This window comes from Lepidochelys olivacea (genome assembly GCF_965140295.1).
Source record: "Lepidochelys olivacea isolate rLepOli2 genome assembly, chromosome: 8".
Lineage (NCBI taxonomy): Eukaryota > Metazoa > Chordata > Testudines > Cheloniidae > Lepidochelys > Lepidochelys olivacea.
In genome coordinates, this window is record NC_140418.1 from 24,988,200 (window position 1) to 25,003,665 (window position 15,466).

General features: G+C 38.7%; 1 protein-coding gene across 3 annotated transcripts in view; it reads left to right on the forward strand.

The window, feature by feature from the left end:
* The window catches only part of GABRG2 (gamma-aminobutyric acid type A receptor subunit gamma2), a 101,245-nt gene extending 98,179 nt beyond the window's left edge, over positions 1-3,066 (forward strand). For all 3 annotated transcript variants that reach the window (XM_084636384.1, XM_084636386.1, XM_084636385.1), the window contains one exon: positions 875-3,066. In XM_084636384.1, the coding sequence (XP_084492510.1) occupies positions 875-1,150 (276 nt within the window). In that variant the 3' untranslated portion in view covers positions 1,151-3,066. The remainder of the gene's footprint in view (positions 1-874) is intronic.
* Positions 3,067-15,466: the final 12,400 nt, after the last annotated feature.

A 15,466-nucleotide genomic window follows, 5' to 3' on the forward strand; every position in this document is an offset into this window, starting at 1 on the left:
AGGGGGGAAAAAAAGAAGGATATTTATGCTGAAGCGAATAGAATTGACATATTCTGTAGAAACTGACAGGTCATAATATTCCAGAATCATAAAAAAAATTGGCCAGGTGTCAGCCAAAAGTTTGGGTGGCATGCATTATGCAATGCTATGTTCACCAATTGCTCAAGATAGTTGAAAATGCCTAATTAATTCAACTTATAGCAAATGCACATACATGTACAGCTACTGTATACAGTGTTGGACATGTAGAGGCTTCCAGATGGTGAACAATGGTAGATGCCGAGCTGTATGGATTAATAAAAGCAAACTACTGGAGACTGTTACATAGACTGTTCAAACCCCTTGATTCAGATCAACCAGTTTACATTCTCTTCGCTCTTTTCAGCAAATTACAGTTATTTGCCAATGCTGAAGCATGGACACACTTTTATTAAAGAAAATCCTGCATTTCCAGTTGACTACCGCAATTCCTTTCATGTGCAACATCAATAATTGTCTTCATATATCATGCAAATACTATATAAAAGGCAAAAGCAATCCAAATTGCCATTACTTGCATTCCTGAATGTTTCCTTTACCCTCTAAATTTTAATTTATTTGGCATAAACCTACCTACTCATATTTATTAATATGTAATGTTAATCTGCATTGCTTATCTCAGAATTTAAGCTATATATATATGAAAATGTTCTTTGAATAGTTTAAAAATAAAGATTTACTATCAGAGCTCCTTATTCTTTAGCAGGTCCCTATTTACCCCTAAGTAGAACCATCCTTTGCATAGACTGACCATTAGTCTAAATCAAGTTTTGTTATGAAGATTGTAACAATCTCTTTCTTCCTGCTCCCATATTTTGTCCCTCATTCATCACAGGCACCTACAATTGATATCCGACCAAGATCAGCTACTATTCAAATGAACAATGCCACACACCTCCAAGAAAGGGATGAAGAGTATGGGTATGAGTGTCTTGATGGCAAGGACTGTGCCAGCTTTTTCTGCTGCTTTGAGGATTGCAGAACAGGGGCGTGGCGGCATGGAAGAATACACATCCGTGTTGCCAAAATGGACTCCTATGCCCGCATCTTCTTTCCAACTGCCTTCTGTTTGTTTAACCTGGTGTACTGGGTATCCTACCTTTACCTTTAAAATCAGAAAGGGAATAGGTGATATGAGCCTTACTCACTGAATTTCTTAGAGAGATGGTTTCCTTTTGAAGTCCACTTAAAGTATTTATGACATGCTTTATAGTGGTCTGAATTCTCTAGTGCCATAACCCAGTAAATATCAATCATATCATATTGTTCGTCTAAAACTATCATATAATTATTGTGATTTAAACAATTCCATTCAATATGTTGAAGTGATTTGAAACAAAAAATAAAGCAGGTAACATGCAGCTCTACCAGCTGGAATAGAAACAAATAGAGCATTATTGGGGAAAAGGGAGGGAAACATGCCAACTTTAATTAATGATTGGATATTGTCATTTCAATCATGAGTGACTGAGGCTAGAATTTCAAAGTAAAGTACTGTACAGTTTGTTAGCATCTACTATAAATATGCTATATCTTTGTCCTCTGTGGGCTTTTCTTTTTCGAAGAGTCATCTTTCACCTTTCATTTCAAATAAATGTTAGTAGGCTAGCAAAGTAACTTTCCCTCTCAAATAAAAATAGACATTTCACTATGCCTTCCCTTTAAGAACACATGTACAATGCTGTAAATATTTCAATACCTTGTAGTACTTAAAGTCTCTAGTGCATGCATCTCTTTTGACCAAAATAAATGAAGCAAAGGTACCATAAATTATTGTCTTTTATTTTGTGTCTCTGGCTGTGCTATTGTAACTGAAATGTGGATAATTTTTTTCCCTGGAAAAATTGCCCCGCTCCCTCATGCATGGAAGATTCAAGCAGACAACAACACTTTCATGTAAGACGTTAGAGAAGCGTTAAGGTTTGAAACAAATAACATGTAGACAGAATAATCTGTATGACCAATATAATACTTAGTATATAAAGTAACTGTATGTGTTTGCTGCTGTTTTAGCTCTCATTTTCCAGTGACAACATTGTTATGTCTCAGCTGAATTTGCAATTATTATACATTGCAAGATCATCTGTGGTCTTTTAATACATACGTTTTAAATGAATCTTTTCCCATATTGAGCCTGAACTTTGATTATTCTTCTCACGGAGGGTGTTTTAGGGAAATAGATTGTAAGCTCCTTGGAGCAGACACCATCTTTTTGTTGTGTGTTTGAACAGCACCTAGCACACTGGGGTCCTGGCCCATGAGTAGAGCACCTAAGTGCTACAGTAATACAAATACACTAATAAATAAATAATAATAATAATAATACACAATCAATTTGAATTAATTAGAAGGATTAGAAACAGCTTTGATTCTTAGCAACCACAACAAATATTTATTCTCTAAGTAAACTTCAGGTTCATTTTGGTTCATTATACTTTGCACTATGTAGACACCTATCATTCACCACCCATTCATGTTTCTGAACAGCAATATTAGTCAGTACTGCTTTTTGTTCTGAGTGTACCTTTCCAAAAATACAGATTCTAACCCCGGCTAGCACACAATTTACAGGTAATCTTGAAACAATAAAAGGAAATGAAGAGTGTCTTTGCTAATAAATCATATGTGCATAGCTTATGTGTATTAAAAACTATTTAACCCACCTGGGTGAATCTTGAAACTCATTTAGCCAGTGGTTTTCAGAACCTGTATGATGCTCAATTATGCAACGTTAAGCACATGTAAATATTACTGACATTTTTTTTTATTGTCAAAGATGTAAAATGTCAACTCTAGGAAAATGGGTTTGGAATTTGCAATGAGAGCTGTATATGTATGTTATTACACAATTACTAATAGATTATATGGAGACATAAAGACAGTTTTCCACTGTTTGTATAGTTTTGGAAATAAACATGTATAGAAAGGTATAACTAATTCTTGATCATCAATTGTTCCTTGTCCAATGTATTTGACAACCTTTTAATAAAGGAACTGCACACACTAGTGGACTTTTTCAATAAAATTGCTGCACTCCACTCTCCAGTATCCTTGTGGTTACTTTGTTAAAAGTAGCTTAAAGCATATTAGAACAGTATTACGGTTTGCTCTCGAGAAGGCTTTATTTTTAAACTGCCTAGATTGTGAAATAATAATGATTTAGCCTCCAATCCAGAAAGCATTTATACATGTGCTTAAATTTAAGTATGTGAATAGGCTCTTTGACTTCAAAATGAGAAAATGGGCTCTTGAAGAAGTGTTTGCAGGATCAAGGCCTTAAAGTAGATCACCACTTTAGGTTCACCCCACTCTTGAGAACCAGTGGAATGGATGTATTGGTCTAAAAAAGGATATTAGTTTGATTCTCCATCTGAAAGTATGACTACACAAGGTGAAAGGCAGGAGCAAATCAGGCCAAATATTGACCAAAATAAAACTATTATGATTTAGGATTTACTATACTAGAACAGATCACTCACCATCATCAAGCCTGACATCCTTTTTCCAGTAGTAGACAATAAATGTTTTAAATAAAAGCTAATACATTCCCATTTCAATAATGCATCAAGCCTTCAAGTGTGTACAGTGATACAAGTGAAGAAAATATCCCTTTCAGGACCTTGTGGTAACCATATTACACCTGAAGCATGAGATTTGAGTAACCTTATCTCAGCATGTATAGCTACAGGAAGGGGGGGAAAAACAAACAACCATCTCGAACACTGCCTAACAGCCAGGATCCTGGTAGCCTTAATTGGGCTGAGTACTAACTTATTCCTCAAGGAACCTGATTAGTTTCACTAGGACTATTCACAGAGTAAGATACTAGTCAGCAGTAGTAAGGGAAATAGAATCTGTCCCAGAGTGAGCAGGAATAGACCCGTTCCTCTGAACTTGTGCTCTGCTGCTTATTCAATACAGACTCAAAGGTAACCTTTGTATTGTAATGTCAGGCTACCAAAGCAAACATGAAGCAACAAGCAAAGTGATATTTCAATGGGCTCAATGAAGGTTTTTCTGCTCTCCACAGAGATCTACTGCAACAGAAAATAGCCAGCTGTCTTCCAGGGAAGTGCTTTGTCTGTTGACTGAATACACTTGCTAAAATACATTCAAGCCCAATATGGCACAGGCTGCCACTGTTGCACTGGGACATCTCTAAGGATGTCCATATGGTAGGTAAGAGCATGGCCAAGAATAATTATTTCTTTGTTATTTGTATTCCGATAATGCCTACAGCCCCCAGTCAAGATAAGGTCCTATTGTGCCAGTTGCTTACAGATGAATAGCATGAGAACTTGTCCTAAAAAACTTGAAATTATGTAGAAAAGGCAGACAAAGGAGCATTATTCTTATCCCCATTTTAGAGATGGGAAGCTGACCACAGACACACAGAGTGACTGAACTTACGTTTTTACCATTATTAATGATAAATGAAAATTCAGTTCAAAATTGTCCTTGCTTTGGGCTCGCTCATCCCACCTGCCTCTCTGATCTCATTACCCACCATCTTTACCACCTGCTCACATTAATTCTCCCTCAGCAGCATCCTGAATAGGCTGGAGAGGAACAAGGTAGCAATAGTTGAGGACAGGAACGTGGAGGTGGCAGTAATTAAGATGTGAAATGATGAAAGCATGGGCAAGGATTTAAGCTATGTGGCCATGGAAGAAAGGCCAGATTTAGAAGCAATATGTAAAAAAAAATCAGCAACATTTATAAGTGGCCTGAATATGCCGGTCTAGTGATAGGACCAAGTGAAAAATGAAACCAAGTTACAGGCCGGTGTGACTGGGTGGATGGTGGTGTCATCCATGGTAAATAAATAACGGATTTTACAAACCATTTCATGAAGAATCCTCACCCAGAGAGGGCAGAATCCAACTATACAGATGCATTTGTAATGAGAATAAAGCAAATGCAAGAAGCACAAACCAAATCAGACCAGTCCTAACCAAAGTCTAGGCGAAACAATAATATTTTAAAATGTCTGTGTGATCCTTAATACAAGATTTCAAACTGCTTTTCAAACAATGATTAATTAAATCTCATGGAAGCCTTCACAGATTAATAAGTATCATTATGTCAGTTATTGGCCTGATCCTCCTCCCACAAAAATCAAGAGCAACGTTCCCAATGATAACCACTTTGGGTGCTCACATTCAGCATATACAGAGAATTCCATGCATGGAAAGCTCTGAATTCCCAGCTGACACATCATTGAGGGTTGCTGGGTTTTTTTAATTTTAATTGCAGTGATTTCTCTTGTAGAAGAGAAAGTTCATGTGCTTTCGGGCATCTTGAGTACTAATGTGTGAACACTGCGCTACAGTTCTGTTTACAAGTTAACGCCCTTTTGAATAATTCACTCCCAAGTGTGAATTTCTTCAGAAAAGTAAATAAGATTGCCTCTTTTATAGAAAAAAATCTGAGGACAGCAAGAGTGCAAAAGCATCTCTCATTTTGCCTTATATAAAATTAATATCTAGTATCAAAGAAAGAAAGAAAGTTAATTAACAAAGCTTTAATTCACTCAGTATCAAAACACATTAAAAGTATTCATCTTCACACCAGGCACATGCTTTGTGCTGCTAGCATAATGAAATCTATATCTGATAAGACCTAGTTTTATCCTACTACCATTCTGTTTTTCCTTACAGTTTAGAGATGAGAGCTGTAAGATGAACGATCAATGCCATCTTTTTCTTTGGAGGATGAGGTAGAGCTTTAGAAAACAAATCACCTTAATTGATTCACAGAGAAAAAGGCTGATCCTTTGTCATTTCATTCCTAACATTTATATGATGAACATACATGAAATAATCCATCTATCTGGTTACTGGTTACTAATTGCAGGTTTCCCCATAAAAATATTAACTTAGATGGGTTATAAACTGGCTTCTTGGAATGCAGAGAGTTTGTTCAATAAGGGCTCCTTTACAGTGTGAAAAGAAGTCTTGCAAAGTCAGCACTCTTCACATTATGTCAGGATGTCTCTTTTATATGAGAAACAACCTGCAAGCTTGTACTGAAAAGAACACTCCACAAGGTCCCTTAGGTTTTTATATTATTTTCACACTTAAAGCCATGGAGGGCTAAGGCTAGAATGGAAAGAGTTTAACAAATCCAGCAGCCTTTTCCATTTTGTTAACCTCAAAAGTCTATCAGAGGCCTTATTAGTTCTCAGTTTCCTATTGGCTATTCTATTAAAAGCTGTACTTCTTTAATCTGCTGCCAGAATGAGGTTTCTTGTGGCAATGATATATTCATATGACAACGGCAATGACATATGCATTTTATTGGGTCCACTTTCCCTCCCCCAACAGTCACACACAACCAATACAACTCCAGTGGCAACTCTTGTTGTTCCTTACAGCTATACTGAATCTTCTGCACTTAACAACAATTATAATAATAACTTAATTTTATCCCTTGAAACAATAGTATGAAATAAGTTTTGAGAAATAATAGGTGAACTTTTAGGAGCTAGTGGACTAGATCCTAGGGCAGTGATAGGAAACCTGAGGCCCATGGGCCACACGCGGCCGATGAAGGCAAGCCACTGTGGGGCCTCAGACTGTTTATTTACATTTGCATGGCCGCCTGCAGCTCCCATTGGCCAAGAACGGTGAACCACAGCCACTGGGAGTTGCGAGCGGCCATGCAAATGTAAACAAATGGTCTGGCGGCCCACCAGCAGCTTGCCCTAATGGGCTGCATGTGGCCCATGGCCCACAGGTTGCCCACCACTGTCCTAGACTATCATTGATGGAGCTATAGCATAGGTCGGGGCACATATGTGCACAAGTGGCTTTGTCCTCTTTTGATCCTGGTGTCAGCTCTGAGCAAGGCAGGCTATTTCCACACTGTGTTAGGGCAGATATGAGGCTGTCCTAACTTATACCAGCTGTAAACATCCTAGATTGGCCTGATGTAGTGCCAAATAAAGTCCCATCTTTATTTATGGCCACACCTCCTTTTCCCTGATACAGTAGTAATCCTCACTAGGTTTGGAGTCTGACATTTCCTTTCCATGAATGCTCATACCACCTGAATGTTTACAGAAAGCAAAAACAAAGGAGTTTGCTTGTGGACACAGTGAATTTATTTTAAACTTTGTGAACCAATCTGTGAATATTTTCCCCCTCCATATTCTCTAGTTTCAATAATTTTTCAAAGTTTCTCATGAAGCTTCAACTATTCGTTAGGGAAGATACACACAAAAGCAGAATGTACCCTGGAGGGTTCTTAAGGGGCTTCAGAATGTCAGGGAATCTTGGATGCAGACTAGCTAGGCACAAGCTTACCTTACAAATGATAGAAATATAGGATCTTGACAACTGGTAGTGAGGAGTACTAATAATTTTGTTAAAAATGTACGGAACAGTAACACAACATTATTCCCACACTCTGATTATATTAATGGAAGAAGTTGGGAGGATGGGATCTGACAGTCCCCTCAGGGAATTAAAGAAATATCAGCTCTGCAGTTATTTCTGAATAAGTATGCAGAACAATATAACCCAGATATCTGCTTAGGAAATTGACATGGGCAATAAAAAGTCCCTCACCCCCATTCTCTATAAATAATTGTGAATGTATATGCTTGTATAAATGTGGTCCCTGAATTCCTCTTAAACAAAGGAAAATATCAATTATACCCTGAATCCTGCATAAAGAAACAAACACAAAGCCAAAACATTGATCCAACAATATGATTGAATGAAGACCCAAAGGAAATTTCTAATATTATTGAGAATCACTAAATGGCACCATCACGGGTAGTTTTATGAGTTCTTTTTAACTGACTGTGCAGGCATTTAGATCCTGGAGAAATGCTTCTTCCTAACTGTGATGCAATTCTTTTTAGAAGCCATGCTCACCACCAGAAGGACCTGTTCACTGTCTTACGGAATTATTTCTTAGGTGCTACACATACTGACTTACTGGCACCCGAGCTATCTAAGACACTCAGATCCAATGGTGGTAAGACACTGAGCAGAACAGAACAATATACCCAAGCAAATAAATAAATAATGTCCAAACATTCTAGAGCTGGGGAAAAGTAATTGAATTATTTATTGCTAACAAATAATCCAGCAATTTATCGGTATTATAATTTTATTATTATTTGTGGATCATTTGTGAAATGATCCTGTTTCTAGGAATATTTCCAATATTCATAAATATTTGCTGAATACTCTGGATCTGGGATTGGCAACCTTTGGCACACAGCCCGCCAGGGTAAACCCCCTGGCGGGTCAAGCCGGTTTGTTTACCTGCTGCATCCATAGATTCAGCCAATCGCAGCTTCCACTGGCCATAGTTCGCCGTCCCAGGCCAATGGGGGCTGCAGGAAGCGGCGGCTAGCACATCCCTTGGCCCGCGCTGCTTCCTGCAGCCCGCATTAACCTGGAGCGGTGAATCACGGCCAATGGGAGCTGTGATCATCCGAACCTGCAGACACGGCAGGTAAACAAACCAGCCCAGCCCACCAGGGGGCTTATCCAGGCAGGCCATGTGCCAAAGGTTGCCGATCCCTGCTCTGGATCAATGTTCAGACTGTGGCTTGCTTGCAGACTGTTGACTTCAACTATTTGCTCTTGGAGGCGGTCTATCCTTTGCGCTGGGAGTAGCTGCCTTGGCAAGGAACTCCTGCCCCAGTGCAGCCATGGCCCAGGTTCACACCACCTCTCACAGATTTTATGATGGGTAGTGTTTACAGCATGAAAATATATAGTGGTGGCACAACAGAAATTGATCCTGCTTCTACCAATCTGTCTCTCATAGTAATATCTGTAGGAAGGGACATGTAGAGGGGGAGGGTTTAGGAGCAGGCACAGTAGAAAAAACCAACAGCAGCACAGCCATTCTCTTACGTGACAGAGGAGTCCCAAGAAACAGCGATTGAATAGCTCTGCCCAAACATGTCAGTAGTTGTGAGTCTGGTGCTTTATATTCTTGTATTGTCTCATCCACCAGGGAGTGTATGGGGTATGTGACAGCCTGAGCTATTTCCTGCAATGTCCTTGAAAAACCTTATTAAATTATGTTTTATGAGCTTTGGAGTCCATTGTATTAAAAATACAAAATTTATCTATCACTGTAGGATTGTATGGAACTTCTCTAGAGGGAAGATGTGACCAATGTAAATCCTGGGAAGTGTTATGAACTTGAAAAGACTATTTGAAACAACATGTTAGATAAGAATGACCTTTTGCAAACAAAGTTAAGTGGGTTTTCTAGGAAATGCCTGGGGAGAGGTGAATACAAAATTCCACCTCAGTAATTCAAACATCCAACCTTTTGAAGCTATACCCTGAAGAGAGAACCATTGTCTGCTGACTACCTAGCCCCAGACTCTGAAGATCAAACACTCAAGCCATATAAAGGAGAGATTGATATATCCGTGGCAGTGATTGTTCTGAGAAAAAGCTTTATGAACTTGTAACCACAGAAGAACTCCTTGGCGGGGGTTTGACGAACTGACTCCTTCTGAAGTTGGCAGGAGCAGGGGTGATCTCTGATAAGATTATTAGCATGCGTGTAGGTTCCTTTATCGTTTTTAATACATTTTCTCTGTAATGCTTCCACTTTAAGAGTACATGTGCTTGCTTAGAAATGGCAGTGTGGTAACATATAACTGTGGGCAATTACTCTGTTTATAGCCTCTGAGGAGAAAGCAAAGCACAAAGAAAAGGAGTACTTGTGGCACCTTAGAGACTAACAAATTTATTTGAGCATAAGCTTTTGTGAGCTACAGCTCACTTCATTGGATGAATTCAGTGGACAAAGCACAAAGACACTGGCCTGTCTAGGCAGTCTGGCTTGCTGGGATTACACAATGTAGGCAGGGAACTGTGCAGCCTGGAGAAATCCCAGTTATGAGGAGAGCGATGCAGGTCTCTGCCCAAGAGTGATGCTGGCTGGGGCCATGACCCTAAAAGGGGAGTGTCCTTGCAGGGCCAAAAAGGGGGGTGGTACAGGTGCAGTTGCCCCTCTGAAAGTTCTCAAAATTCACCCCAACCCTATAAGATGCATATTTGGGAGCTCCTGTGATGGAGCATTCTGAGGAAGGAACACATGGGAGGAATGAGCTAGAAGTGATGAAGTTCTCACTCACTATGTGACCTTGGGCTTAACCTTTCCTATCTATCAGTTTTTCTATCTTTAAATATGGGAATAACAACAATATATGTTTACTTCACAGGGCTGTTGTAGGGATTAGGTAGTTAAAATATACCAGGGTGCTGTCTGCATAAAGCACATTGATGTGCCAATTCAATGACTATTAGAGTCAGTGGCAAAACTCTGTACAAGGATTTAGCCCTATATTTTCTAAGTAATATTATTTAGTTAAAGGATTGTCTTTCCTGTAAAAAGGATGTATTCAGGCTTTAGTCATCTGAAATTCATGGAAGATTCCTTTTGTCACTTCAACATGTTACAAAAGAGCAATATAATGTGACATGGTTAATTTTTCACAGATGCCTACATTTTATCCAGTGTTAAAATATCAGAAAGAATGATGACACATAAAACTAGGAAGCAGTATGTTAGAAATTATTAAAAAAGAAGAACTTAAATCGGTAATCAAAATTGCTATTTGAGACATAGAATATCTAAAAGCCATGTTCTTAAATACCCTTCACCAACTCAGAGTGTCACCTGTCCTTAAAGAACAGAAGTTCCCTACATCTTTTCTAGTGGTAGTGCAATTAAGTAATTCTACTATGTGTAAATTATTTATTACAGTTCCATTGAATGGGCTGACACAGTCCTGTTGCCCAGCAAATATTTATGTTCCCTGAACACTTCAAAAAATAAAAATGGACTGAATTGATTTTCTAGTTATATCAATAAAAAACTCATTAACATGTATAGGGCTATTTAATCCATATGTAAATGAAACAATACCGCTAACCACTCAAAAGCCATCCAATTTATAACATAAAAAGAGAATTCATACATAATATATTTTGTTATAGCTACAGTAGGGACCAGTTTTCTAGAGATACTCAGTAATTTTTCAAAATATACTTCAAAACAAATGGAAACCTTCCTTCTTGTTATTCCAAAGCTGTATCCCTGAGGAAAACAATAATTGTGTATTAGATAAGGAAGAGTAATTAGAAGAGCAGGTGAAAAAAACACGTTTATAAAAGATGCAGTCCTAAGGGATAAGTAAAATAGTGGAGTACAAGATTTTACAAATTACTTTTTTAGGGTTAGCAAACTAGTTCCAGTTCCTGAACCCCTTTTTCCTATGATTAGAAAATAATTTTATTTTTAAAATCTAAATTAACAGAATCCCATGACATACACTCAGAGATTCCCATGCCTCAGCTCTAGAAGCTAGTTTAGACAAGTGGGTAGCTTTTATCTCTAACTTTTATTTGTTCGGTTTTATCACACATATACAATCTCTCTGAGGCAGAATGTGAACCAACACTCAAAATGTTATTGGGAATTTCATAATATTTGGTCTTTTTTTTCCAAGTCTCAGCTCTTGTCTTGCCGTCATGTTATCGCATCAGAATCTCAACATTCATATTCTAAAAAAGCAAGTTTGTAGCTGTCTTGATCAGTCTGTGATAAGGTGCCTCCTTTAGGGGCTACTTGGGGAGCACTCACGTGTGATTCTGATTACTCACACTCTAGCAGGTGCTGCAGGAGGGGGAATGTCTTTCTAGCAGCCGGGCACTTAGCCCCTTGGCCAAGACCTCTTGGCTATTTCTTGCCTTCTTGTGGCTCCACGGGTAACAACACATAGCACACAGCAAATGAAGTGAAATAAGGGTATAAGGGAAAGGAAAGGAAAGCGGGTGGGGGGGGGGAGGGCAAGAATCTTCAGGCAGCTCCGGCCAGCATATGGGGCTCTGGCTTCAGTATCACTGTCCACTTCAGCTTTCACTGGGTCTCCAGTGCAAGTCTCAGTCTCTTTTTCCCTTTTAGGGGAACTGCACCCTTCTTCTGAGAGGGCAGGAGCTCTGCAGGCTGCCAGCCCTGTCTTCAGGCTGGAAAAGCTCAATAGCCTGTTCCCTTACGAGGACTCCCTCCTTTTAACTCCCCCTCCAGTCCTGGCATGATATACAGGTGCAGAGAGGCAGGATCACGCCATCCCAGAGTAGCTCCTTAACCCCTTCCAGGCTAGTGCAGGGTTTATAGACCTGTTACTCTAGACAACAAGGCTATGGAGAAAAACTATAAACATGAATCCCAAAGCTTTGAAAACCAGAAGACACATTTTTTTAAAATAACTATTTTTTTTCTGGTTTTTAAGACAATTTCATGATTTTTAGGGGCCTGACTCATGATTTTGGAATTCACAAGGGTGGAGATGCAGCAGAGAGCACAGTGCTGATGCTCAGGGCACTGAGGGTGTTCTCTTGGATATCTCCTTCTCTGCAGTATCTCTATAGACATTAGTTAGACATCTTGCTACTTTTAGGAATCCTGCTGAAGTGGCAATATTACTGACCGACTGAAGAGAGCCCCCTGTGCAGGTGTTCTGCTCATAGCCCCCTCACCCAGAGGGAACAATGAAGGGTTAAATAAGGCAGAGGGGCTTGTGCAGTCTTCCACAGCTAAGTGAATAAACTCTATGCAGAGTGCAAATGCCTGATCCCCTGACATCAGTGGTCAGATCCACAAAGTGAAGAAGTGACCCAGTTCAAAGAGAACAGTGAACATAGAATTTTCATACAAAAAGCACATTTTTTGCCAGTGTGAAACTGAGCTAAAATGAAGTGAGACATTATACCTCTTTGCTGAGAACAAAATCAGTTTCACAATAAATTATTTACCTTGAAATGTACAAGGAACGCAGGAGATAACATCAAGTCATCAAACAAAAATGTGAACATTATTATCTGTATGTCAGGTAGCCCTTGAGTCAAAATAACAGGTTCTGGTGGGAATTTTTGAACCATGTTGATGAAAGGAATTGCAAACTATTGAAACTATCTCCAGAACAGCAGCATATGTCCATGCAACATCAAAAAGGTAAAGTTCATTTGTGTTTAAAGTTTGGGGCTGGCAACACAAAATAAATATAAACAAATGAAAATATCCTTGTTCTCACCTCATCTTCAACTCTACCTTAATTTGGAGACAAATCTAGTGTACACATTTTGCTATGGACATTTCATATTCTTATTATGTTATCTCTACCACACTGTTTTATTTTGTATGTGTTATACTCCCCTGTAAGGTATTTAATGCCCTGCAATCTTGGGCACTGATTCAGAAAAGCATCCTTATTCAGTAACGGTAATTTAGCCTCATTGATGTCAATGGGATTTAAGCATTTGATTAAACTTAAGCATATGCTTAAGTGCTTTGCTGAATTTGGGAAGTTATTATAACAACTTAAGGCACATGTTGTAATAGTTGAATGATATCAGGCCGATATTTCTTCTTTTGCTGTGCAGGTATTGTTAGAGAGCAAAAATCAAAATAGACAAGAGAGACAAAGGAAGTATTAATCTTCTCATTTTACAGATGAGAAACAGAGACACGGAGAATGTCTATGATGTGCCTCAGGACACACATGAAGCCCGTGCCAGAGAAAGTAACCTAGATCTACTCAATCCCAATCCTGGACCTTATCTACACAACGATCCTGCCTACACCATAAAATGAAAAGTCTCTCCAACTGCCTTTCCGCTAGTGACAGGGCTCCAAGAGGATTAGAGATGAAAGAATTTACAGAGTGTTTTACATTACCAATTGTACAGATACTCTGCTTTCTCTCTCATGAAGATTTTATATTTGTTCTCACTTTGTATTGCTGTTTTCCCTAATCTAAAATGAAAGTAATCTAGACCGAAGTGCTTGTTTTTCTCTTTGTGCACAGAAAATAGAGTCAAGAAAACTGTCAGGGAGGATCAGACTGTGGAGAACAACAAATTGCTCAGAGACAGTAAAGAGAAGCCGTGCAGGTTTCCTGGCTAAGAATAAGAACTCATTAAAACTGTTAAAAAGAATAGGCAAAGATATACAAAATAGAAAGGAAAAAAAACATGTTATGCAAATGTGGAAGTCTTTCAGTTTAATTAAAAATATATGAAGAATTTCATCCTTATTCAAAGGAAGTTAATGTTTCATACAAATGCCATTGAACAAATGATCAGTTGGTAATTAAGGGAGAGAATCTGCTACCCGTGCTAAATACTACAAATGTTCCTGTCAGTTCATTGGGACTACACACCAAATAAAGTATCACTCAAAGTGATCAAGGCCCTAAAGCTTTTTAGAGTGATATTAAATCAAGCAACATCAGTTAATTTCTATTCTCTTGATGTTAAAGCTACTATAGCAGGAGATGGGGGGTGGGGGGGAGAGAAGAGGAGAAAACAGGTAGATCCAATTGTGGATAGAAACATGATAGGATCTCAAACATTGTGACAATTATCCGAGATAGGAGAATGGCTGAGTTAAGGATAACAGCATATGGAACATTCTGCCTCTGGGTCATAGATGCAAATTGAAACTAACAGTAGCTCTCAAAACTGTTAGATCTGTTTGGTGGCCCACAGCATGTGAAAATGTGTGGATGTTATCAGTCCTATTCTCCCCAAGTCTGCTCTCACATTTACACAAATTGACACCCTTGATGGAAGTTTCAGGGAGGCTGAGGATTGAATGGGACGGAGACTGAGCTACCCTGGTCACTGCTAACATGGTATTCTCTTTAGGTGAGGTGGAAACACATTAGTAGCACTGATGGTCATGTGGAGAAACTGCCACAGCTGCCTCCATGATTCCTCTGTTCAAATAAAAGCAAATAAAATAAACCTGGAACATCTCAACAAGCACTCAATGCGCTGGGGAAAGAGCATACAGGTTTTTCCTCTTCCAATACAATCAGAAATCTTTTTTTTCCCCACCAAGAACATTAAAAATCTATGTAAATAACTGGTCTAAGTGGAGGGTTAGCATTCAACAACTGGAATAATATTTCTGGCTAATGCAAAGATATTCTGTTCATCACAGAGGCAGTGCCTTGAAGTTGTGGAAATGATAACGATCACCAGTACAAGGAAGTAGCTTTCAGTTTCTGGGTGGATATTAACTTGATACATTACTTAGCAAGTGCGGAGAATATTAGTTTCTAAAAAGTGCTGCCTTTTGTGTATAAATCTCAAGCAGTGCAGCTAAAATGTTGGTCATGCTGAATGGGATACCAAAGGCACTAAGTGAAGGTTAAAAGTGCAGCTCAACAGGTTACATTTTTGCTTCATTTACATGAAACGTGGGATCTTTGGTATGCCAATTGAAGGCAACTCAGTTTAGTTTTTAGAGACTAACATTTTTTTATAAAAAACCTATTTGTGTTTGTTTAAAAATATATAGATTCTATTCTCTATATATTGGACTTCTGTCTGAACTCACAGTGTATATCCTTTTATAACACCATATGCTG